Here is a 26,211-nt window from a genome sequence, read left to right on the forward strand (position 1 = left end):
GTCACACGCTGAGACTTAGACTCTAAACTGAAACAGTCACATGCTGAGACTCAGACTCTACACTGAAACGGTCACGCTGAGACTCAGACTCCACACTGAAACAGTCACATGCTAAGACTCAGACTCTACACTGAAACAGTCACACGCTGAGACTCAGACTCTACACTGAAACAGTCACATGCTCAGACTCAGACTATACACTAAAACAGTCACACGCTGAGACTTAGACTCTACACTGAAACAGTCACAAGCTGAGACTCAGACTCGACACTGAAACAGTCACATGCTCAGACTCAGACTCTACACTGAAACCGTCACACACTGAGACTCATACTCGACACTGAAACCGTCACACGCTGAGACTCAGACTCGACACTGAAACAGTCAAATGCTGAGACTCAGACTCTACACTGCAACAGTCACACGCTGAGACTCAGACTCAACTCTGAAACAGCCACACGCTGAGACTCAGACTCTACACTGAAACAGCCACACGCTGAGACTCAGACTCTACACTGAAACAGTCACATGCTGAAACTCAGACTCTACACTGAAACAGTCACATGCTGAGACTCAGACTCTACACTGCAACAGTCACACGCTGAGACTCAGACTCTACACTGCAACAGTCACACGCTGAGATTCAGACTCTACACTGCAACAGTCACACGCTGAGACTCAGACTCTACACTGAAACAGTCACACGCTGAGACTCAGACTCTACATTGAAACAGTCACACGCTCAGACTCAGACTCTACACTGAAACAGTCACACGCTGAGACTCAGACTCTACACTGAAACAGTCACATGCTGAGACTCAGACTATACACTAAAACAGTCACACGTGGAGACTCAGACTCTACACTGAAACAGTCACAAGCTGAGACTCAGACTCGACACTGAAACAGTCACACGCTGAGACTCAGACTCTACACTGAAACAATCACACACTGAGACTCAGACACTGTAACAGTCACATGCTGAGACTCAGACTCTACACTGAAACAGTCACACGCTGAGACTCAGACTCTACACTGAAACAGTCATATGCTAAGACTCAACACTGAAACAGTCACACGCTGAGACTCAGACTTGACACTGTAACAGTTATATGCTAAGACTCAACACTGAAACAGTCACATGCTGAGACTTAGACTCTACACTGAAACAGTCACACGCTGACACTCAGACTCGACACTGAAACAGTCACACGCTGAGACTCAGACTCTACACTGAAACAGTCACACGCTGAGACTCAGACTCGACACTAAAACAGTCACACGCTGAGACTTAGACTCTAAACTGAAACAGTCACATGCTGAGACTCAGACTCTACACTGAAACGGTCACGCTGAGACTCAGACTCCACACTGAAACAGTCACATGCTAAGACTCAGACTCTACACTGAAACAGTCACACGCTGAGACTCAGACTCTACACTGAAACAGTCACATGCTCAGACTCAGACTATACACTAAAACAGTCACACGCTGAGACTTAGACTCTACACTGAAACAGTCACAAGCTGAGACTCAGACTCGACACTGAAACAGTCACATGCTCAGACTCAGACTCTACACTGAAACCGTCACACGCTGAGACTCATACTCGACACTGAAACCGTCACACGCTGAGACTCAGACTCGACACTGAAACAGTCAAATGCTGAGACTCAGACTCTACACTGCAACAGTCACACGCTGAGACTCAGACTCAACTCTGAAACAGCCACACGCTGAGACTCAGACTCTACACTGAAACAGTCACATGCTGAAACTCAGACTCTACACTGAAACAGTCACATGCTGAGACTCAGACTCTACACTGCAACAGTCACACGCTGAGACTCAGACTCTACACTGCAACAGTCACACGCTGAGATTCAGACTCTACACTGCAACAGTCACACGCTGAGACTCAGACTCTACACTGAAACAGTCACACGCTGAGACTCAGACTCTACATTGAAACAGTCACACGCTCAGACTCAGACTCTACACTGAAACAGTCACACGCTGAGACTCAGACTCTACACTGAAACAGTCACACGCTGAGACTCAGACTCGACACTAAAACAGTCACACGCTGAGACTCAGACTCGACACTAAAACAGTCACATGCTGAGACTCAGACTCTACACTGAAACCGTCACACACTGAGACTCATACTCGACACTGAAACCGTCACACACTGAGACTCAGACTCGACACTGAAACAGTCAAATGCTGAGACTCAGACTCTACACTGCAACAGTCACATGCTGAGACTCAGACTCAACTCTGAAACAGCCACACGCTGAGACTCAGACTCTACACTGAAACAGCCACACGCTGAGACCTAGACTCTACACTGAAACAGTCACATGCTGAAACTCAGACTCTACACTGAAACAGTCACATGCTGAGACTCAGACTCTACACTGCAACAGTCACACGCTGAGACTCAGACTCTACACTGCAACAGTCACACGCTGAGACTCAGACTCTACACTGAAACAGTCACACGCTGAGACTCAGACTCTACACTGAAACAGTCACATGCTGAGACTCAGACTCTATACTGCAACAGTCACACGCTGAGACTCAGACTCTACACTGCAACAGTCACACGCTGAGACTCAGACTCTACACTGAAACAGTCACACGCTGAGACTCAGACTCTACACTGAAACAGTCACACGCTCAGACTCAGACTCTACACTGAAACAGTCACACGCTGAGACTCAGACTCTACACTGAAACAGTCACATGCTGAGACTCAGACTATACACTAAAACAGTCACACGTGGAAACTCAGACTCTACACTGAAACAGTCACAAGCTGAGACTCAGACTCGACACTGAAACAGTCACACGCTGAGACTCAGACTTGACACTGAAACCGTCACACGCTGAGACACAGACTCGACACTGAAACAGTCAAATGCTGAGACTCAGACTCTACACTGCAACAGTCACACGCTGAGACTCAGACTCAACTCTGAAACAGCCACACGCTGAGACTCAGACTCTACACTGAAACAGCCACACGCTGAGACTCAGACTCTACACTGAAACAGTCACATGCTGAAACTCAGACTCTACACTGAAACAGTCACATGCTGAGACTCAGACTCTACACTGCAACAGTCACACGCTGAGACTCAGACTCTACACTGCAACAGTCACACGCTGAGACTCAGACTCTACACTGCAACAGTCACACGCTGAGACTCAGACTCTACACTGAAACAGTCACACGCTGAGACTCAGACTACACTGAAACAGTCACACGCTCAGACTCAGACTCTACACTGAAAAAGTCACATGCTGAGACTCAGACTATACACTAAAACAGTCACACGTGGAGACTCAGACTCTACACTGAAACAGTCACAAGCTGAGACTCAGACTCGACACTGAAACAGTCACACGCTGAGACTCAGACTCTACACTGAAACAGTCACACGCTGACACTCAGACTCTACACTGAAACAGTCACACGCTGAGACTCAGACTCGACACTAAAACAGTCACACGCTGAGACTCAGACTCTACACTGAAACAGTCACATGCTGAGACTCAGACTCTACACTAAAACCGTCACACACTGAGACTCATACTCGACACTGAAACCGTCACACGCTGAGACTCAGACTCGACACTGAAACAGTCAAATGCTGAGACTCAGACTCTACACTGCAACAGTCACACGCTGAGACTCAGACTCAACTCTGAAACAGCCACACGCTGAGACTCAGACTCTACACTGAAACAGCCACACGCTGAGACTCAGACTCTACACTGAAACAGTCACATGCTGAAACTCAGACTCTACAATGAAACAGTCACATGCTGAGACTCAGACTCTACACTGCAACAGTCACACGCTGAGACTCAGACTCTACACTGCAACAGTCACACGCTGAGACTCAGACTCTACAATGCAACAGTCACACGCTGACACTCAGACTCTACACTGCAACAGTCACACGCTGAGACTCAGACTCTACACTGCAACAGTCACACGCTGAGACTCAGACTCTACACTGAAACAGTCACACGCTGAGACTCAGACTCTACACTGAAACAGTCACACGCTCAGACTCAGACTCTACACTGAAACAGTCACACGCTGAGACTCAGGCTCTACACTGAAACAGTCACATGCTGAGACTCAGACTATACACTAAAACAGTCACACGTGGAAACTCAGACTCTACACTGAAACAGTCACAAGCTGAGACTCAGACTCGACACTGAAACAGTCACACGCTGAGACTCAGACTTGACACTGAAACAGTCACACGCTGAGACTCAGACCCGACACTGAAACCGTCACACACTGAGGCTCATACTCGACACTGAAACCGTCACACGCTGAGACTCAGACCCGACACTGAAACAGTCACATGCTGAGACTCAGACTCTACACTGAAACACTCACACGCTGAGACTCAGACTCGACACTGAAAAAGTCACATGCTGAGACTCAGACTCTAAACTGCAACAGTCACACGCTGAGATTCAGACTCAACTCTGAAACAGCCACGCGCTGAGACTCAGACTCTACACTGAAACAGCCACACGCTGAGACTCAGACTCTACACTGAAACAGTCACATGCGGAGACTCAGACTCTACACTGAAACAGTCACATGCTGAGACTCAGACTCTACACTGCAACAGTCACACGCTGAGACTCAGACTCTACACTGTAACAGTCATATGGTAAGACTCAGACACTGTAACAGTCACATGCTTAGACTCAGAATCACCTCTGAAACAGCCACATGCGGAGACTCAGACTCTACACTGAAACAGTCACACGCTGAGACTCAGACTCGACACTAAAACAGTCACATGCTGAGACTCAGACTCGACACTGAAACAGTCACACGCTGAGACTCAGACTTGACACTGAAACCGTCACACGCTGAGACACAGACTCGACACTGAAACAGTCAAATGCTGAGACTCAGACTCTACACTGCAACAGTCACACGCTGAGACTCAGACTCAACTCTGAAACAGCCACACGCTGAGACTCAGACTCTACACTGAAACAGCCACACGCTGAGACTCAGACTCTACACTGAAACAGTCACATGCTGAAACTCAGACTCTACACTGAAACAGTCACATGCTGAGACTCAGACTCTACACTGCAACAGTCACACGCTGAGACTCAGACTCTACACTGCAACAGTCACACGCTGAGACTCAGACTCTACACTGAAACAGTCACACGCTGAGACTCAGACTCTACACTGAAACAGTCACACGCTCAGACTCAGACTCTACACTGAAAAAGTCACATGCTGAGACTCAGACTATACACTAAAACAGTCACACGTGGAGACTCAGACTCTACACTGAAACAGTCACAAGCTGAGACTCAGACTCGACACTGAAACAGTCACACGCTGAGACTCAGACTCTACACTGAAACAGTCACACGCTGACACTCAGACTCTACACTGAAACAGTCACACGCTGAGACTCAGACTCGACACTAAAACAGTCACACGCTGAGACTCAGACTCTACACTGAAACAGTCACATGCTGAGACTCAGACTCTACACTAAAACCGTCACACACTGAGACTCATACTCGACACTGAAACCGTCACACGCTGAGACTCAGACTCGACACTGAAACAGTCAAATGCTGAGACTCAGACTCTACACTGCAACAGTCACACGCTGAGACTCAGACTCAACTCTGAAACAGCCACACGCTGAGACTCAGACTCTACACTGAAACAGCCACACGCTGAGACTCAGACTCTACACTGAAACAGTCACATGCTGAAACTCAGACTCTACAATGAAACAGTCACATGCTGAGACTCAGACTCTACACTGCAACAGTCACACGCTGAGACTCAGACTCTACACTGCAACAGTCACACGCTGAGACTCAGACTCTACAATGCAACAGTCACACGCTGAGACTCAGACTCTACACTGCAACAGTCACACGCTGAGACTCAGACTCTACACTGAAACAGTCACACGCTGAGACTCAGACTCTACACTGAAACAGTCACATGCTGAGACTCAGACTCTACACTGCAACAGTCACACGCTGAGACTCAGACTCTACACTGCAACAGTCACACGCTGAGACTCAGACTCTACACTGAAACAGTCACACGCTCAGACTCAGACTCTACACTGAAACAGTCACACGCTGAGACTCAGGCTCTACACTGAAACAGTCACATGCTGAGACTCAGACTATACACTAAAACAGTCACACGTGGAAACTCAGACTCTACACTGAAACAGTCACAAGCTGAGACTCAGACTCGACACTGAAACAGTCACACGCTGAGACTCAGACTTGACACTGAAACAGTCACACGCTGAGACTCAGACCCGACACTGAAACCGTCACACACTGAGGCTCATACTCGACACTGAAACCGTCACACGCTGAGACTCAGACCCGACACTGAAACAGTCACATGCTGAGACTCAGACTCTACACTGAAACACTCACACGCTGAGACTCAGACTCGACACTGAAAAAGTCACATGCTGAGACTCAGACTCTAAACTGCAACAGTCACACGCTGAGATTCAGACTCTACACTGAAACAGCCACACGCTGAGACTCAGACTCTACACTGAAACAGCCACACGCTGAGACTCAGACTCTACACTGAAACAGTCACATGCGGAGACTCAGACTCTACACTGAAACAGTCACATGCTGAGACTCAGACTCTACACTGCAACAGTCACACGCTGAGACTCAGACTCTACACTGTAACAGTCATATGGTAAGACTCAGACACTGTAACAGTCACATGCTTAGACTCAGAATCACCTCTGAAACAGCCACATGCGGAGACTCAGACTCTACACTGAAACAGTCACACGCTGAGACTCAGACTCGACACTAAAACAGTCACATGCTGAGACTCAGACTCTACACTGCAACAGTCACACGCTGAGACTCAGACTCAACTCTGAAACAGCCACACGCTGAGACTCAGACTCTACACTGAAACAGCCACACGCTGAGACTCAGACTCTACACTGAAACAGTCACATGCGGAGACTCAGACTCTACACTGAAACAGTCACATGCTGAGACTCAGACTCTACACTGCAACAGTCACACGCTGAGACTCAGACTCTACACTGTAACAGTCATATGCTAAGACTCAGACACTGTAACAGTCACATGCTTAGACTCAGAATCAACTCTGAAACAGCCACATGCGGAGACTCAGAATCGACACTAAAACAGTCATACGCGGAGACTCAGACTCTACACTGAAACAGTCACACGCTCAGACTCAGACTCTACACTGTAACAGTCATATGCTAAGACTCAGACACTGTAACAGTCACATGCTTAGACTCAGAATCGACACTAAAACAGTCATACGCGGAGACTCAGACTCTACACTGAAACAGTCACACGCTCAGACTCAGACTCTACACTGAAACACTCACACGCTGAGACTCAGACTCTACTCTGAAACAGTCACATGCTGAGACTCAGACTATACACTAAAACAGTCACACTTGGAGACTCAGACTCTACACTGAAACAGTCACAAGTTGAGACTCAGACTCGACACTGAAACAGTCACACGCTGAGACTCAGACTTGACACTGAAACAGTCACACGCTGAGACTCAGACTCTACACTGAAACCGTTACACACTGAGGCTCATACTCGACACTGAAACCATCATACGCTGAGACTCAGACCCGACACTGAAACAGTCACATGCTGAGACTCAGACTCTACACTGCAACAGTCACACGCTGAGACTCAGACTCAACTCTGAAACAGCCACACGCTGAGACTTAGACTCTACACTGCAACAGTCACACGCTGAGACTCAGACTCTACACTGAAACAGTCACACGCTGAGACTCAGACTCGACACTGAAAAAGTCACATGCTGAGACTCAGACTCTAAACTGCAACAGTCACACGCTGAGACTCAGACTTGACACTAAAACAGTCACGCTGAGACTCAGACTCTACACTGAAACAGTCACACGCTGAGACTCAGACTCGACACTAAAACAGTCACGCTGAGACTCAGACTCTACACTGAAACAGTCACACGCTGAGACTCAGACTCGACACTAAAACAGTCACGCTGAGACTCAGACTCTACACTGCAACAGTCACACGCTGAGACTCAGACTCGACACTGAAACCGTCACGCTGAGACTCAGACTCTACACTGCAACAGTCACACGCTGAGACTCAGACTCTACACTGAAACAGTCACACGCTGAGACTCAGACTCTACACTGAAACAGTCACACGCTCAGACTCAGACTCTACACTGAAACAGTCACATGCTGAGACTCAGACTATACACTAAAACAGTCATACGTGGAGACTCAGACTCTACACTGAAACAGTCACAAGCTGAGACTCAGACTCCACACTGAAACAGTCACACGCTGAGACTCAGACTCTACACTGAAACAGTCACACGCTGAGACTCAGACACTACACTGAAACAGTCACACGCTGAGACTCAGACTCGACACTAAAACAGTCACATGCTGAGACTCAGACTCTACACTGAAACAGTCACACACTGAGACTCAGACTCTACACTAAAACAGTCACACACTGAGACTCAGACTCTACACTGAAACCGTCACACACTGAGACTCAGACTCGACACTGAAACCGTCACGCTGAGACTCAGACTCGACACTGAAACATTCACATGCTGAGACTCAGACTCAACTCTGAAACACCCACACGCTGAGATTCAGACTCTACACTGAAACAGTCACACGCTGAGACTCAACACTGAAACAGTCACACGCTGAGACTCAGACTTGACACTGTAACAGTTATATGCTAAGACTCAACACTGAAACAGTCACATGCTGAGACTTAGACTCTACACTGAAACAGTCACACGCTGACACTCAGACTCGACACTGAAACAGTCACACGCTGAGACTCAGACTCTACACTGAAACAGTCACATGCTGAGACTCAGACTCGACACTAAAACAGTCACACGCTGAGACTTAGACTCTAAACTGAAACAGTCACATGCTGAGACTCAGACTCTACACTGAAACGGTCACGCTGAGACTCAGACTCCACACTGAAACAGTCACATGCTAAGACTCAGACTCTACACTGAAACAGTCACACGCTGAGACTCAGACTCTACACTGAAACAGTCACATGCTCAGACTCAGACTATACACTAAAACAGTCACACGCTGAGACTTAGACTCTACACTGAAACAGTCACAAGCTGAGACTCAGACTCGACACTGAAACAGTCACATGCTCAGACTCAGACTCTACACTGAAACCGTCACACGCTGAGACTCATACTCGACACTGAAACCGTCACACGCTGAGACTCAGACTCGACACTGAAACAGTCAAATGCTGAGACTCAGACTCTACACTGCAACAGTCACACGCTGAGACTCAGACTCAACTCTGAAACAGCCACACGCTGAGACTCAGACTCTACACTGAAACAGTCACATGCTGAAACTCAGACTCTACACTGAAACAGTCACATGCTGAGACTCAGACTCTACACTGCAACAGTCACACGCTGAGACTCAGACTCTACACTGCAACAGTCACACGCTGAGATTCAGACTCTACACTGCAACAGTCACACGCTGAGACTCAGACTCTACACTGAAACAGTCACACGCTGAGACTCAGACTCTACATTGAAACAGTCACACGCTCAGACTCAGACTCTACACTGAAACAGTCACACGCTGAGACTCAGACTCTACACTGAAACAGTCACACGCTGAGACTCAGACTCGACACTAAAACAGTCACACGCTGAGACTCAGACTCGACACTAAAACAGTCACATGCTGAGACTCAGACTCTACACTGAAACCGTCACACACTGAGACTCATACTCGACACTGAAACCGTCACACACTGAGACTCAGACTCGACACTGAAACAGTCAAATGCTGAGACTCAGACTCTACACTGCAACAGTCACATGCTGAGACTCAGACTCAACTCTGAAACAGCCACACGCTGAGACTCAGACTCTACACTGAAACAGCCACACGCTGAGACCTAGACTCTACACTGAAACAGTCACATGCTGAAACTCAGACTCTACACTGAAACAGTCACATGCTGAGACTCAGACTCTACACTGCAACAGTCACACGCTGAGACTCAGACTCTACACTGCAACAGTCACACGCTGAGACTCAGACTCTACACTGAAACAGTCACACGCTGAGACTCAGACTCTACACTGAAACAGTCACATGCTGAGACTCAGACTCTATACTGCAACAGTCACACGCTGAGACTCAGACTCTACACTGCAACAGTCACACGCTGAGACTCAGACTCTACACTGAAACAGTCACACGCTGAGACTCAGACTCTACACTGAAACAGTCACACGCTCAGACTCAGACTCTACACTGAAACAGTCACACGCTGAGACTCAGACTCTACACTGAAACAGTCACATGCTGAGACTCAGACTATACACTAAAACAGTCACACGTGGAAACTCAGACTCTACACTGAAACAGTCACAAGCTGAGACTCAGACTCGACACTGAAACAGTCACACGCTGAGACTCAGACTTGACACTGAAACCGTCACACGCTGAGACACAGACTCGACACTGAAACAGTCAAATGCTGAGACTCAGACTCTACACTGCAACAGTCACACGCTGAGACTCAGACTCAACTCTGAAACAGCCACACGCTGAGACTCAGACTCTACACTGAAACAGCCACACGCTGAGACTCAGACTCTACACTGAAACAGTCACATGCTGAAACTCAGACTCTACACTGAAACAGTCACATGCTGAGACTCAGACTCTACACTGCAACAGTCACACGCTGAGACTCAGACTCTACACTGCAACAGTCACACGCTGAGACTCAGACTCTACACTGCAACAGTCACACGCTGAGACTCAGACTCTACACTGAAACAGTCACACGCTGAGACTCAGACTACACTGAAACAGTCACACGCTCAGACTCAGACTCTACACTGAAAAAGTCACATGCTGAGACTCAGACTATACACTAAAACAGTCACACGTGGAGACTCAGACTCTACACTGAAACAGTCACAAGCTGAGACTCAGACTCGACACTGAAACAGTCACACGCTGAGACTCAGACTCTACACTGAAACAGTCACACGCTGACACTCAGACTCTACACTGAAACAGTCACACGCTGAGACTCAGACTCGACACTAAAACAGTCACACGCTGAGACTCAGACTCTACACTGAAACAGTCACATGCTGAGACTCAGACTCTACACTAAAACCGTCACACACTGAGACTCATACTCGACACTGAAACCGTCACACGCTGAGACTCAGACTCGACACTGAAACAGTCAAATGCTGAGACTCAGACTCTACACTGCAACAGTCACACGCTGAGACTCAGACTCAACTCTGAAACAGCCACACGCTGAGACTCAGACTCTACACTGAAACAGCCACACGCTGAGACTCAGACTCTACACTGAAACAGTCACATGCTGAAACTCAGACTCTACAATGAAACAGTCACATGCTGAGACTCAGACTCTACACTGCAACAGTCACACGCTGAGACTCAGACTCTACACTGCAACAGTCACACGCTGAGACTCAGACTCTACAATGCAACAGTCACACGCTGACACTCAGACTCTACACTGCAACAGTCACACGCTGAGACTCAGACTCTACACTGCAACAGTCACACGCTGAGACTCAGACTCTACACTGAAACAGTCACACGCTGAGACTCAGACTCTACACTGAAACAGTCACACGCTCAGACTCAGACTCTACACTGAAACAGTCACACGCTGAGACTCAGGCTCTACACTGAAACAGTCACATGCTGAGACTCAGACTATACACTAAAACAGTCACACGTGGAAACTCAGACTCTACACTGAAACAGTCACAAGCTGAGACTCAGACTCGACACTGAAACAGTCACACGCTGAGACTCAGACTTGACACTGAAACAGTCACACGCTGAGACTCAGACCCGACACTGAAACCGTCACACACTGAGGCTCATACTCGACACTGAAACCGTCACACGCTGAGACTCAGACCCGACACTGAAACAGTCACATGCTGAGACTCAGACTCTACACTGAAACACTCACACGCTGAGACTCAGACTCGACACTGAAAAAGTCACATGCTGAGACTCAGACTCTAAACTGCAACAGTCACACGCTGAGATTCAGACTCAACTCTGAAACAGCCACGCGCTGAGACTCAGACTCTACACTGAAACAGCCACACGCTGAGACTCAGACTCTACACTGAAACAGTCACATGCGGAGACTCAGACTCTACACTGAAACAGTCACATGCTGAGACTCAGACTCTACACTGCAACAGTCACACGCTGAGACTCAGACTCTACACTGTAACAGTCATATGGTAAGACTCAGACACTGTAACAGTCACATGCTTAGACTCAGAATCACCTCTGAAACAGCCACATGCGGAGACTCAGACTCTACACTGAAACAGTCACACGCTGAGACTCAGACTCGACACTAAAACAGTCACATGCTGAGACTCAGACTCGACACTGAAACAGTCACACGCTGAGACTCAGACTTGACACTGAAACCGTCACACGCTGAGACACAGACTCGACACTGAAACAGTCAAATGCTGAGACTCAGACTCTACACTGCAACAGTCACACGCTGAGACTCAGACTCAACTCTGAAACAGCCACACGCTGAGACTCAGACTCTACACTGAAACAGCCACACGCTGAGACTCAGACTCTACACTGAAACAGTCACATGCTGAAACTCAGACTCTACACTGAAACAGTCACATGCTGAGACTCAGACTCTACACTGCAACAGTCACACGCTGAGACTCAGACTCTACACTGCAACAGTCACACGCTGAGACTCAGACTCTACACTGAAACAGTCACACGCTGAGACTCAGACTCTACACTGAAACAGTCACACGCTCAGACTCAGACTCTACACTGAAAAAGTCACATGCTGAGACTCAGACTATACACTAAAACAGTCACACGTGGAGACTCAGACTCTACACTGAAACAGTCACAAGCTGAGACTCAGACTCGACACTGAAACAGTCACACGCTGAGACTCAGACTCTACACTGAAACAGTCACACGCTGACACTCAGACTCTACACTGAAACAGTCACACGCTGAGACTCAGACTCGACACTAAAACAGTCACACGCTGAGACTCAGACTCTACACTGAAACAGTCACATGCTGAGACTCAGACTCTACACTAAAACCGTCACACACTGAGACTCATACTCGACACTGAAACCGTCACACGCTGAGACTCAGACTCGACACTGAAACAGTCAAATGCTGAGACTCAGACTCTACACTGCAACAGTCACACGCTGAGACTCAGACTCAACTCTGAAACAGCCACACGCTGAGACTCAGACTCTACACTGAAACAGCCACACGCTGAGACTCAGACTCTACACTGAAACAGTCACATGCTGAAACTCAGACTCTACAATGAAACAGTCACATGCTGAGACTCAGACTCTACACTGCAACAGTCACACGCTGAGACTCAGACTCTACACTGCAACAGTCACACGCTGAGACTCAGACTCTACAATGCAACAGTCACACGCTGAGACTCAGACTCTACACTGCAACAGTCACACGCTGAGACTCAGACTCTACACTGAAACAGTCACACGCTGAGACTCAGACTCTACACTGAAACAGTCACATGCTGAGACTCAGACTCTACACTGCAACAGTCACACGCTGAGACTCAGACTCTACACTGCAACAGTCACACGCTGAGACTCAGACTCTACACTGAAACAGTCACACGCTCAGACTCAGACTCTACACTGAAACAGTCACACGCTGAGACTCAGGCTCTACACTGAAACAGTCACATGCTGAGACTCAGACTATACACTAAAACAGTCACACGTGGAAACTCAGACTCTACACTGAAACAGTCACAAGCTGAGACTCAGACTCGACACTGAAACAGTCACACGCTGAGACTCAGACTTGACACTGAAACAGTCACACGCTGAGACTCAGACCCGACACTGAAACCGTCACACACTGAGGCTCATACTCGACACTGAAACCGTCACACGCTGAGACTCAGACCCGACACTGAAACAGTCACATGCTGAGACTCAGACTCTACACTGAAACACTCACACGCTGAGACTCAGACTCGACACTGAAAAAGTCACATGCTGAGACTCAGACTCTAAACTGCAACAGTCACACGCTGAGATTCAGACTCTACACTGAAACAGCCACACGCTGAGACTCAGACTCTACACTGAAACAGCCACACGCTGAGACTCAGACTCTACACTGAAACAGTCACATGCGGAGACTCAGACTCTACACTGAAACAGTCACATGCTGAGACTCAGACTCTACACTGCAACAGTCACACGCTGAGACTCAGACTCTACACTGTAACAGTCATATGGTAAGACTCAGACACTGTAACAGTCACATGCTTAGACTCAGAATCACCTCTGAAACAGCCACATGCGGAGACTCAGACTCTACACTGAAACAGTCACACGCTGAGACTCAGACTCGACACTAAAACAGTCACATGCTGAGACTCAGACTCTACACTGCAACAGTCACACGCTGAGACTCAGACTCAACTCTGAAACAGCCACACGCTGAGACTCAGACTCTACACTGAAACAGCCACACGCTGAGACTCAGACTCTACACTGAAACAGTCACATGCGGAGACTCAGACTCTACACTGAAACAGTCACATGCTGAGACTCAGACTCTACACTGCAACAGTCACACGCTGAGACTCAGACTCTACACTGTAACAGTCATATGCTAAGACTCAGACACTGTAACAGTCACATGCTTAGACTCAGAATCAACTCTGAAACAGCCACATGCGGAGACTCAGAATCGACACTAAAACAGTCATACGCGGAGACTCAGACTCTACACTGAAACAGTCACACGCTCAGACTCAGACTCTACACTGTAACAGTCATATGCTAAGACTCAGACACTGTAACAGTCACATGCTTAGACTCAGAATCGACACTAAAACAGTCATACGCGGAGACTCAGACTCTACACTGAAACAGTCACACGCTCAGACTCAGACTCTACACTGAAACACTCACACGCTGAGACTCAGACTCTACTCTGAAACAGTCACATGCTGAGACTCAGACTATACACTAAAACAGTCACACTTGGAGACTCAGACTCTACACTGAAACAGTCACAAGTTGAGACTCAGACTCGACACTGAAACAGTCACACGCTGAGACTCAGACTTGACACTGAAACAGTCACACGCTGAGACTCAGACTCTACACTGAAACCGTTACACACTGAGGCTCATACTCGACACTGAAACCATCATACGCTGAGACTCAGACCCGACACTGAAACAGTCACATGCTGAGACTCAGACTCTACACTGCAACAGTCACACGCTGAGACTCAGACTCAACTCTGAAACAGCCACACGCTGAGACTTAGACTCTACACTGCAACAGTCACACGCTGAGACTCAGACTCTACACTGAAACAGTCACACGCTGAGACTCAGACTCGACACTGAAAAAGTCACATGCTGAGACTCAGACTCTAAACTGCAACAGTCACACGCTGAGACTCAGACTTGACACTAAAACAGTCACGCTGAGACTCAGACTCTACACTGAAACAGTCACACGCTGAGACTCAGACTCGACACTAAAACAGTCACGCTGAGACTCAGACTCTACACTGAAACAGTCACACGCTGAGACTCAGACTCGACACTAAAACAGTCACGCTGAGACTCAGACTCTACACTGCAACAGTCACACGCTGAGACTCAGACTCGACACTGAAACCGTCACGCTGAGACTCAGACTCTACACTGCAACAGTCACACGCTGAGACTCAGACTCTACACTGAAACAGTCACACGCTGAGACTCAGACTCTACACTGAAACAGTCACACGCTCAGACTCAGACTCTACACTGAAACAGTCACATGCTGAGACTCAGACTATACACTAAAACAGTCATACGTGGAGACTCAGACTCTACACTGAAACAGTCACAAGCTGAGACTCAGACTCTAAACTGAAACAGTCAAATGCTGAGACTCAGACTCTACACTGCAACAGTCACACGCTGAGACTCAGACTCTACACTGAAACAGTCACACGCTGAGACTCAGACTCGACACTAAAACAGTCACGCTGAGACTCAGACTCTACACTGCAACAGTCACACGCTGAGACTCAGACTCTACACTGCAACAGTCACGCTGAGACTCAGACTCTACACTGCAACAGTCACACGCTGAGACTCAGACTCTACACTGCAACAGTCACACGCTGAGACTCAGACTCGACACTAAAACAGTCACGCTGAGACTCAGACTCTACACTAAAACAGTCACGCTGAGACTCAGACTCTACACTGCAACAGTCACACGCTGAGACTCAGACTATACACTGAAACAGTCACACGCTGAGACTCAGACTCGACACTAAAACAGTCACGCTGAGACTCAGACTCTACACTGAAACAGTCACACGCTGAGACTCAGACTCGACACTAAAACAGTCACGCTGAGACTCAGACTCTACACTGAAACAGTCACACGCTGAGACTCAGACTCGACACTGAAACAGTCACACGCTGAGACTCAGACACTACACTGAAACAGTCACACGCTGAGACTCAGACTCGACACTAAAACAGTCACATGCTGAGACTCAGACTCTACACTGAAACAGTCACACACTGAGACTCAGACTCTACACTAAAACAGTCACACACTGAGACTCAGACTCTACACTGAAACCGTCACACACTGAGACTCAGACTCGACACTGAAACCGTCACGCTGAGACTCAGACTCGACACTGAAACATTCACATGCTGAGACTCAGACTCAACTCTGAAACACCCACACGCTGAGATTCAGACTCTACACTGAAACAGTCACACGCTGAGACTCAGACTCAACCCTGAAACAGCCACACGCTGAGACTCAGACCCTACACTGAAACAGTCACACACTGAGACTTAGACTCTACACTGAAACAGTCACATGCTGAGACTCAGACTCTAAACTGAAACAGTCACATGCTGAGACTCAGACTCTACACTGAAACCATCACGAGCTGAGACTCAGACTCCACACTGAAACAGTCACACGCTGAGACTCAGACTCTACACTGAAACAGTCACATGCTGAGACTTAGACTCTACACTGAAACAGTCACACACTGAGACTCAGACTCTAAACTGAAACAGTCACATGCTGAGACTCAGACCCTACACGGAAACAGTCACACGCTGAGACTCAGACTCTACACTGAAACAGCCACACGCTGAGACTCAGACTCGAACTGAAACAGTCATCTGCTGAGACTCAGACTCGACACTGAAACCGTCACATGCTGAGACTCAGACTTGACACTAAAAAAGTCACACGCTGAGACTCAGACTCTACACTGAATCCGTCACGCGCTGAGACCCAAACTCTACACTGAAACAGCCACATGCTGAGACTCAGACTCTACACTGAAACAGTCACATGCTGAGACTTAGACTCTACACTGAAACAGTCACACACTGAGACTCAGACTCTAAACTGAAACAGTCACATGCTGAGACTCAGACTCTACACTGAAACAGTCACACGCTGAGACTCAGACTCTACACTGAAACAGCCACACGCTGAGACTCAGACTCGAACTGAAACAGTCATCTGCTGATACTCAGACTCGACACTGAAACCGTCACATGCTGAGACTCAGACTTGACACTAAAAAAGTCACACGCTGAGACTCAGACTCTACACTGAATCCGTCACGCGCTGAGACCCAAACTCTACATTGAAACAGCCACACGCTGAGACTCAGACTCGACACTGAAACCGTCAGATGCTGAGACTCAGACTCGACACTAAAAAAGTCATACGCTGAGACTCAGATTCGACACTGAAACAGTCACACGCTGTCTAACAATAAACCTTATATCCTCATCTTGTTTCTCCATTTAAATTTTTGGACATTTGTGTAAGTTTTTCTTTAAATCGTGTTAATGGATTTAAAAAAAAAAAAACACGCAAAACATTTTTGGAAAACATTCCTGTTCAACTGAATTCTGTTAAAATTTGATAATGATTTTTCTTCTCTTGTATAGTTGGTGGATGGCAACAAGTAATGTCACTGATACACAGTTCCAGGATCCTGGGATTGTGGGTTCAAACCACACTCCGGGTGACTGTCTGTTAGGAGTTTGGAGTGTCCCCCCGTGTCTGCGTGGGTTTCCTCCCACAGTTTACTGATTGGCTACTCAAAATTGTCCATAGGGGTGTGTGTGTGTGTTTGTGTGTCGTCCTTCAAAGGACTGGTACACACTCCAGGGTGTGTTCCTGCCTTGTGCCCACTAATTCCTGGTAGACTTCTGACCCACCGTGACCCTGGACTGTGGTTACAGACAATGAATGAATGTATAGTTGACTTTTTGATGATACAAGTTTCAGACAGCGACAATATGCATTTTTCATTCTATTTTAGTGGGGAAAAAAATCTAACATGGGAGGCCTGTCTTAAAGTATATGCCAGGGACTGGTAAAAATACCCTCTCTAAAAGGTACTTGCTTTGCCAACAACTGAATCTCTCTTGCTCTTGGTGAACCTGACCTCTCCCAGTTAAAAGTATCAGCTACAAAATTCTTTCCCATGTCTGCTGTAAAGAACTGAAGAGAACAAATGCCAAGATAGATTCGGATATCCCATTCCAACTATCATTTCGCTCCTCAAACCACACACCTCAAGAATCCATTCTCAAGATTTAGTGCCAGGTTCCTACACTGTCGCCATGTCATATGAGGTCATTGTCTGGAAAAGTGCTGGTTTTGCTCACTACTCAAAGGCCAGCTGTCAGATCCAAGGGACTTCTTGCTTGGGGTATCACACCAAAGCTCCTAATCCACAACACAAAATAAAGGTCCAGTGAAAATGTCCCTCTTTGGCCTGGTCACACATAATTTCAAACCATAGACCAGTTAAAGTGCTGTGAGTACAGGAAGCTGTTGCTGTATTTTGTAAATGTCACTGACTTTTTTGTTCCTTGGCGGGCACACCTGGTTTTGGCAGGGGAGCATGGAAAGCTTGAAATCAGCATATGTTAACACATTAGACAAGCCTTCCAATCTCCTTCAATAGCTGGTGAAATAAGGTCGTTATTTGAATTTTTTTAATTATATTATATTGAATTATATATACAGTTCTTTTAAAACAGGCTTTTATTTGGGTGATTTATAAGATACTTTTGGAAGTACCATGAAACATGTCACCCAAAATGTAAACAGAACATGGCCCCAAAATAATACAGATACATGAACTGTTAAAGGTGATGTTCACAACTTAAATTTGGTACACATTTTATAATGTTAAGAGGAATTTCCTTATCATTTGCTATCTCTCTATTCTGTTTGTGTGTTGTAAACATGTTGTATGTCTAGAGTTTGCATACAGCCCTTTTTCCATAAATGGGAAACAAAGAAAGTGTCTCGATCAGAGTTGGCTCAGCAGCTCTCTCCCTCTGCTGCCTGCTCAGGCGTGAAACGGCATCTGGAGGTGTTTCGACTGTGAAGAGACCTCAGAACATTGAAAAACATGAAAAGAAATGAGGGCATTGCTCTATTCCTGCTCCATCAGTGGGTAATACTGACTTATTTTTGCTGTTGTAACTGCATTTCTTAAGAAGGAACAGGCTCCAAATGTGGGAGACTGCTAACTGCACCTGAAAGTGCTACCAAATTAACCATTTGAGTTACAGATGAGTTTCTGTAGTAATTCAAACAGTGAATAAAAACTTACTGGAAAGTTAGTTAAAGATCAACCATGGAAAAGCCGGCTTCTTATTCAAACATATAGTTCCCCCTTAAAACATGAGAAACAGAGCTTCTGAATTAACTTTCTGAATGCCTTTAAGCATGTTGTAAACTTTGTTACTTCATAAATTGCTTCAGAAAATGAGTGTTTTTCAGAGAAAAACACTTGTAGTACAACATCACACTGATGGTAGAACACTGGTGCAAAAAAAAAAAACATGGAGAAGCTGAATGCATTTAGGGTGCTGTAAAGCACATAGGTTTAAACATCAGTCCCACAATATGATTATAGAGTAAGAGGTTTCCTTTGATGTCCTTAGTGTAAGAGGTTTGTCTATACAGAACTGTTTAAATCATCTCAGCCGATTACAGCCACCAAATCTCTATAAAAATTGCGTTCACGGATGGGACCATGAACTCAAAAGTGATCAAAAGCATTTTGGATAAAAATCTGCAAAGAGATTACCACATATAGAAATATTTAAGACCCACCAACTGCCTTGAGAATATTTATTTATATTTTTAACATTGCACAAATATCCAAATACTTAAGGGACTGCACATTAAGAGAGCATGGTTCAGTGGAATCTTTGGCTCACCCAGCTGGTAATGGTCAATTTTCATGGTGCTGTTGGTCAAACTTCCAAAGATGGTGATGATGGAGACTTTCCTGATGGCCATCTCACACACATGTTCCAAATACTCATCCCTCTGCTGCACATACATGCTGTGCTCTTCTGTTGGAGCTGTAATCAGCTACAAGCAAAGACAAAGATATACATTTTTAAACATGCAGCAAAAGTCAAAGGCCTTGTAATATTTACACAAGTTTTTAATATCTTAAGCCCTTTTCTTACAGGATCGGTTTTACCTGTGGACATGGGGTAAAGTAATTCATACAGGAGTAGCTCAGTAGTTTTTAATCCCATCTGAATAGATAATTTGAGTCATTCTTACGGAATGCATGCTCACGTTTCATGAAATATTCCTGAGCCTTTACCTACTCTATAACAAGCAGTAAAAATAACCACAGGTAATACGAATCCCATATAAACTGACATGTGGGTGGAATATTCTGTCATTTCCTGGAGTACAGGAATTTTTTGCAGGATTTCTTAAGAATGGAGGAGCTGGATAAGTAATGAAATATCATGTAGGAGGATACGCACAGCTGCTGAACGATGCACCACACTCAAATCTATATCACGACCTTAAGGAGCACTCAGTGGAGAGAATTTTCTGATAGCTATAGGTAGGTTTTATGCACAAGAGCAGACTATGTATGTGTTATGAATGTGTGTCCTACTCATTTATTTACAGATAAAATGTTTATAATATCAGTTATAATAATCATGTGAAGGATTAGTAAATTTTTTGCCCATTCTTCTCACCCATTATCTGTTTGAAGAATAAGAAGTTAAGGTTACTGCTAGCTGGATTTTTTGATGAAAGGGCTGATCTCAGAAGAGATCACATTAAAATTTCAAAAAAGATTCACATTAAAATCTGAAAAATAACAACTCTGTTATTTTCACCAAGATTTCTTTTTCAGTGCAAGCCTGCCACAAATATTACTGACATCCTTTTGTAAAATGGCATTACCCTAACTCCCCATGTTAAACTAATCCCATCTGAATAGTTATGTACTTAGTTACATGCCATGTACAGTACTCACAATTAGCCGTCTCCTGTTCTCAAAATAGTCCAAAAAGGTTTCCAGAGCTCCTTTAGAGGGTGGAGGTTTCTTGGTAGGTTTCTGGTACTCGTCTTTTTCTCGTTCATGTGTCTTGGAAACTTTCTTGCCATTCTTTTTATTGCCTTTCCCGTCCTTTCCCCTTCTTTCTGATTTATCCTTCTTTCCCAGCTTTTCGCCTTTGTCCTTTTTCTTCTTCTTCTCTGACTTGTCTTGCTTACCTTTGTCCTTCTTAGGGGGAATGACCTCCACTTCCTTCTCCTCAGGGTAACTATCTGTGGGTTTGCCGACATCATGCTTATCCTCATATGCGTTACTTAGTCCACCATCACCATGTTTCTTCTTGGAGGGCTTAGCTTTGCTGGGCTTGTGTTGAGTGGGCAAAAGGCCAGGATACCTGTTACGAATGGGGTCCTTTCTGTCAGTGTGATTGTCTCCATGTTTTCCTGTATAGGCCTTGGTGTAATAGTAAGACGGGGTGGTGGGTTGGACGGTGGTCTTTTTGGAATGATGCCTGTCCCTTCGGTTGTAGTAGTATGTTTCAGCAGTGGTTTTGGTGGTCGATGGTGTGGTCTTCTGGAGAATGGTGGTGGCCCGTGTGGTGGTTGTCGTGGTGGGGCGGGTTGTTGTTGTGGTAGGGCGGGTCGTTGTCGTGGTAGGGCGGGTTGTTGTCGTGGTAGGTCGGGTAGTTGTTGTGGTAGAGCGGGTAGTTGTTGTGGTTGAGCGAGTCGTGGTGGTAGTAGTAGTGGGACGGGTGGTGGTGGTTGTGGTAGTTGTAGGCTTTGTTGTAGTAGTAGTAGCTTGCGTGGTGGTCTTCTGGATGGGTCTTCTGAAAGGTTTGCGCACCTCTTTCCTCTCTGATTGCCTCTCAGTGGGCAGTTCCACCTGGGTTCCAGTATTAGAGACACCTTCAACCTGACCCTCAACCCCAGCCCCTTTACACTTCTGCACAAAGCCTTTCTGCCGGACCTTCTCCATCTTACGCATTGGAGACTGGTCTATGACCTCATACATGGCCTCCAGTCTCACTGGGTATGGGTAGCGCTCCTCAACTTGAAGCGTCTTTTTCAGAAGCACCATTCCAAACTTGCCTTTTTCTAACTTGAGGAAGTTCATGAGTCTGGGGATGAGGGTTGTATCCAAAGGTTCTTCCATCACCTTTCCCTCATTGGTGATGCGTCGGACTTTTCCCCCCAACTCGCCCTCCTGATGGAACATCACAATCTGGTGCACATGTCTCTCTGCCAGTTCGCAGTAAACATCTGGCTTGAGCAGGCTCATCATCAGCCTGTAGTAGCCTTCTGATTCGTGAGGGGCTGAGATGACCAGCACACGGTTTTTCCCAGCGAATGATGCTAAGAGATTAGGGGAACCAGCACTGGTGGGCATTCGGGCCCTTGGTCCAGGGGCACTGCTGTCCCTCTGGACTGGGTTTTGAGCCCCAACCTGCATGGGACTGTCCTGTGTCAGCACTCTCCTTCGTTGGCCAGTCCTGGTGGAGCGCATGCTTTCATCTCCCTGCATTTCCTTTCGGCTGTCGGTAATCCTCTCATGCACTGGGAAACCTGCTCGCCGTTGGGCTTTGTTTAGTCTGGCCATTGGTCTGAGGTTGGCTTGTTTGTCAGCTGGGCTGCTTTTTGAGCCACACACTACCCATGCCAACAAACACAGAAAAGCAACACCCAGCATGTGTTTCCTCCCCATGTTGTCAAGTATATATATATAAAAAAATAAAATAATAAAATATATATCCAATACAAATGACTGACAGTAGTCTAAAGTCAAGAATCCTCTGGGGCAAATTCCACAGCAGCAGAATGAAAAACTATTTCAAACCATGATTGATTTCAGTTCACTCAAGTAGTCCAGCTTTCAAAATGAAGAAATCCAGTTCCAGGAGATATTTCAGGTTTACAAGGCTTTCTCTCAAAAGACAAGTGCAATCAGGCTACTCCAGCATTGGTTTAGCCCCCAGTTTGCACATTCAGCACGCTTACCTGTGACTGGCCCCTCATGTGGCTCATGTGGAAAGCAGCCCTTGGCCATTCAAGTGTGCGTGGCCTTCACTGGTTACCACTGGACTCCGTACAAAAATAGTAGAATAGTTCCATATGACTTTTTCAGATGACACAGAATCCTCCGGTTAATAAAGAAATTCTGGTCCACAGTTCATCTGAACTAGCTGAACTAGGTCACTCTCCTCTGCTACCCTGATGTCAATAACTCCGCTCAGTTGTATGAAGTAGCTAGAGAAATCCGCGAAAATGTTCTGACGAAGAGTTCAGAAAAAAAAGTTCGCTGCGCTCAGAAAAGTTTCCCCAGCCGCTTATCACTGGACGATACTCCGCTCATGGCACAAGCTCGCCTCAGTCTCCGCTGTGTTTGAGCTCTGAGCGCAGCGAGCATAAACTCTAGCAGCTGGGTTGCCAGATTGCACTATTAAACCCCCCCCCACACACACACACCAGTTTTTAATATTATCAACTCAGTTCTCCTGGGATACTTGTCAATATATCCTCTCTAATGCCTTAGCATATACAGGGTGAGTTAAAGGTCACAGTACAGCTTTTTATTTCTTTGATATGCTACAAGCCTTTTTTCATTGTTGACCGTAAATGTGTTAAATTTCAAATTTATTTTTGTGTTTGTATATGATGTGTGTGAGGGTGTTTAATCTCCTTCTATCCGGTTTAAGACAGATTTACTTAAAGTCTGTTATTGGGGGGAAACAGCTCTGCATCTTTTAAGGTGGAAAAGTGTGTTTAAGGGGAAATAACAACTGTTTGTACATCTCTAACATTTAACTTATCTGTAAGTGTAATGCACTGTTTGAATTACCAGTTACCACAGAAAATACATTTTAACTGGGGTTGTTTAGTTTTGTAGCACTTTTGGTAATGCCTTTAGCTGTGTCCTAATTAATTTTGGAGACATTTCCACCTTAAATGATCTGAAACAGCGCAAGTAAGTAAATATTAACCACATATGGAGAATGAATAGAGCAATCAACATTGCAGTTAATGCTTTTCAACATTTGGAGTTCTCTCTGTTATTTAACAGAACTCCAGATGCCTCTGCCATGAGGAGAAAGAAAGAGAGAGAGAGAGAGAGAGAGAGAGAGAGAGAGAGAGAGAGAGAGAGAGAGAGAGAGAGATGCTAGCATACCAGCCATTAATTTATTTATTTATGTATTTATTTAATTATTTTACTCATTTACAGAAACTGGGGCTTCATAAACACATTAGACCAGTTTTGAGCAGACAAACTTGAGAGCTAGAAATGGTAAGGAAACAAATTCTGAATTTCATAAAAATGTTTGATTACAGTCATGAACTACGCCTTTAATGTTGTACTGTAACATTTAATATTAGGCTAAAATAATTCCAAAGCAAGAAAAGTCACCACATTTATTTTTTTTTATACACTCAATTGACATTTTAGAGTTTTACACATACTTTGAACTACTAAGGATCACCGTTTTCATGAAAAATCTATACAGTGCACAAAAATCTAGACAGTTCATTCAAAACTGTCACCAAAAATGCCACAATACTGCTACTTAAGTCATTTTGTACTTATATCTGGCAACCCCACAGGAGGCTGTAAAACAGCAACAGTCAGATTTCATCGAAACACACGTTCCAAACTCTCATGATTTTAATAATTCATTTCTACGTTACCCTTCCTGGATCAGGGCCTTGTCGTGGCGGAAGGGCTTGTGTGGTCTCATGACCTCCAGGGCTATGTCGTCGGGAGCTGTTAGCTCCCAGTAGGGTCTCCCATGGCGAACAGGTCTGGAGTGAAGATCCAGACAAACATGATCCAAAAGCATTCCTATGAGTACACACATTAAAATTCAGTGTACCCTGCCCGGGAAAGGGTTACCGGGACCTACCCCTGGAGCCAGGCCTGGGGGTAGTGTCCGACGGCGAGCGCCTGGTGGCTGGGCAGCCCAGGTAACCCGGCCGGGCTCAGCCCGAAATGGCAACGTGGGAGGATCATGTAGGCTCACCACCCGCAAGATCCAGAGTAGGGGTGCGGTGCAATGCCCATCGGGCACAGAGCGGGGGCAAGGGGGCCCCTGGCGTCGTGAAACTTGTCAGCGGAAACTGGTTCTTGGTACGTGGAACATAACCTCACTGGGGGGGAAAGAGCCAGAGCTGGTGCGTGAGGTTGAGAGATACCAGCTAGATATAGTTGGGCTCACCTCTACACACAGTGTAGGCTCTGGAACCAAACTCCTAGATAGGGGTTGGTCTCTCTCTTACTCAGGAGTTGCACAGGGTGAGAGGCGCCGGGCGGGTGTGGGGATACTCACAAGTCCCCGGCTGGCGCCTGTACAGCTGGAGTTTGTCCCAGTAAACGAGAGGGTCGCCTCAATGCGGCTCCGGCTTGCAGAGAGGAAAACTTTGACTGTTGTGTGTGCGTATGCACCGAACAGCAGCTCAGAGTATTCGGCCTTCTTGGAGGCAGTGACTGGAGTTCTAGAGGGGATTCCATGCACTGACTCTGTTGTTTTGCTGGGGGACTTCAATGCTCACGTTGGCAATGACTGGGAAACCTGGAGAGGAGTGATTGGGAGGAACGGACTGCCTGATCTAAACC

The 26,211-nt window shown here is 46.4% G+C and overlaps 1 protein-coding gene across 1 annotated transcript in view; it reads right to left on the minus strand.

The window, feature by feature from the left end:
• Positions 1 to 23,969, minus strand: part of ccdc80 (coiled-coil domain containing 80) — a 44,304-nt gene extending 20,335 nt beyond the window's left edge. Inside the window, exons 1-2 of the mRNA XM_066686696.1 lie at positions 21,589 to 23,969; positions 20,513 to 20,669 (exon numbers count right to left, since the gene is read on the minus strand). Coding sequence (XP_066542793.1) covers positions 20,513 to 20,669; positions 21,589 to 23,310 — 1,879 coding nt within the window. The 5' untranslated portion in view covers positions 23,311 to 23,969. The remainder of the gene's footprint in view (positions 1 to 20,512; positions 20,670 to 21,588) is intronic.
• Between the last annotated feature and the right edge of the window lie 2,242 nt (positions 23,970 to 26,211).

The sequence above is a fragment of the Hoplias malabaricus genome, chromosome 12 (genome assembly GCF_029633855.1).
Source record: "Hoplias malabaricus isolate fHopMal1 chromosome 12, fHopMal1.hap1, whole genome shotgun sequence".
Classification (NCBI taxonomy): domain Eukaryota; kingdom Metazoa; phylum Chordata; class Actinopteri; order Characiformes; family Erythrinidae; genus Hoplias; species Hoplias malabaricus.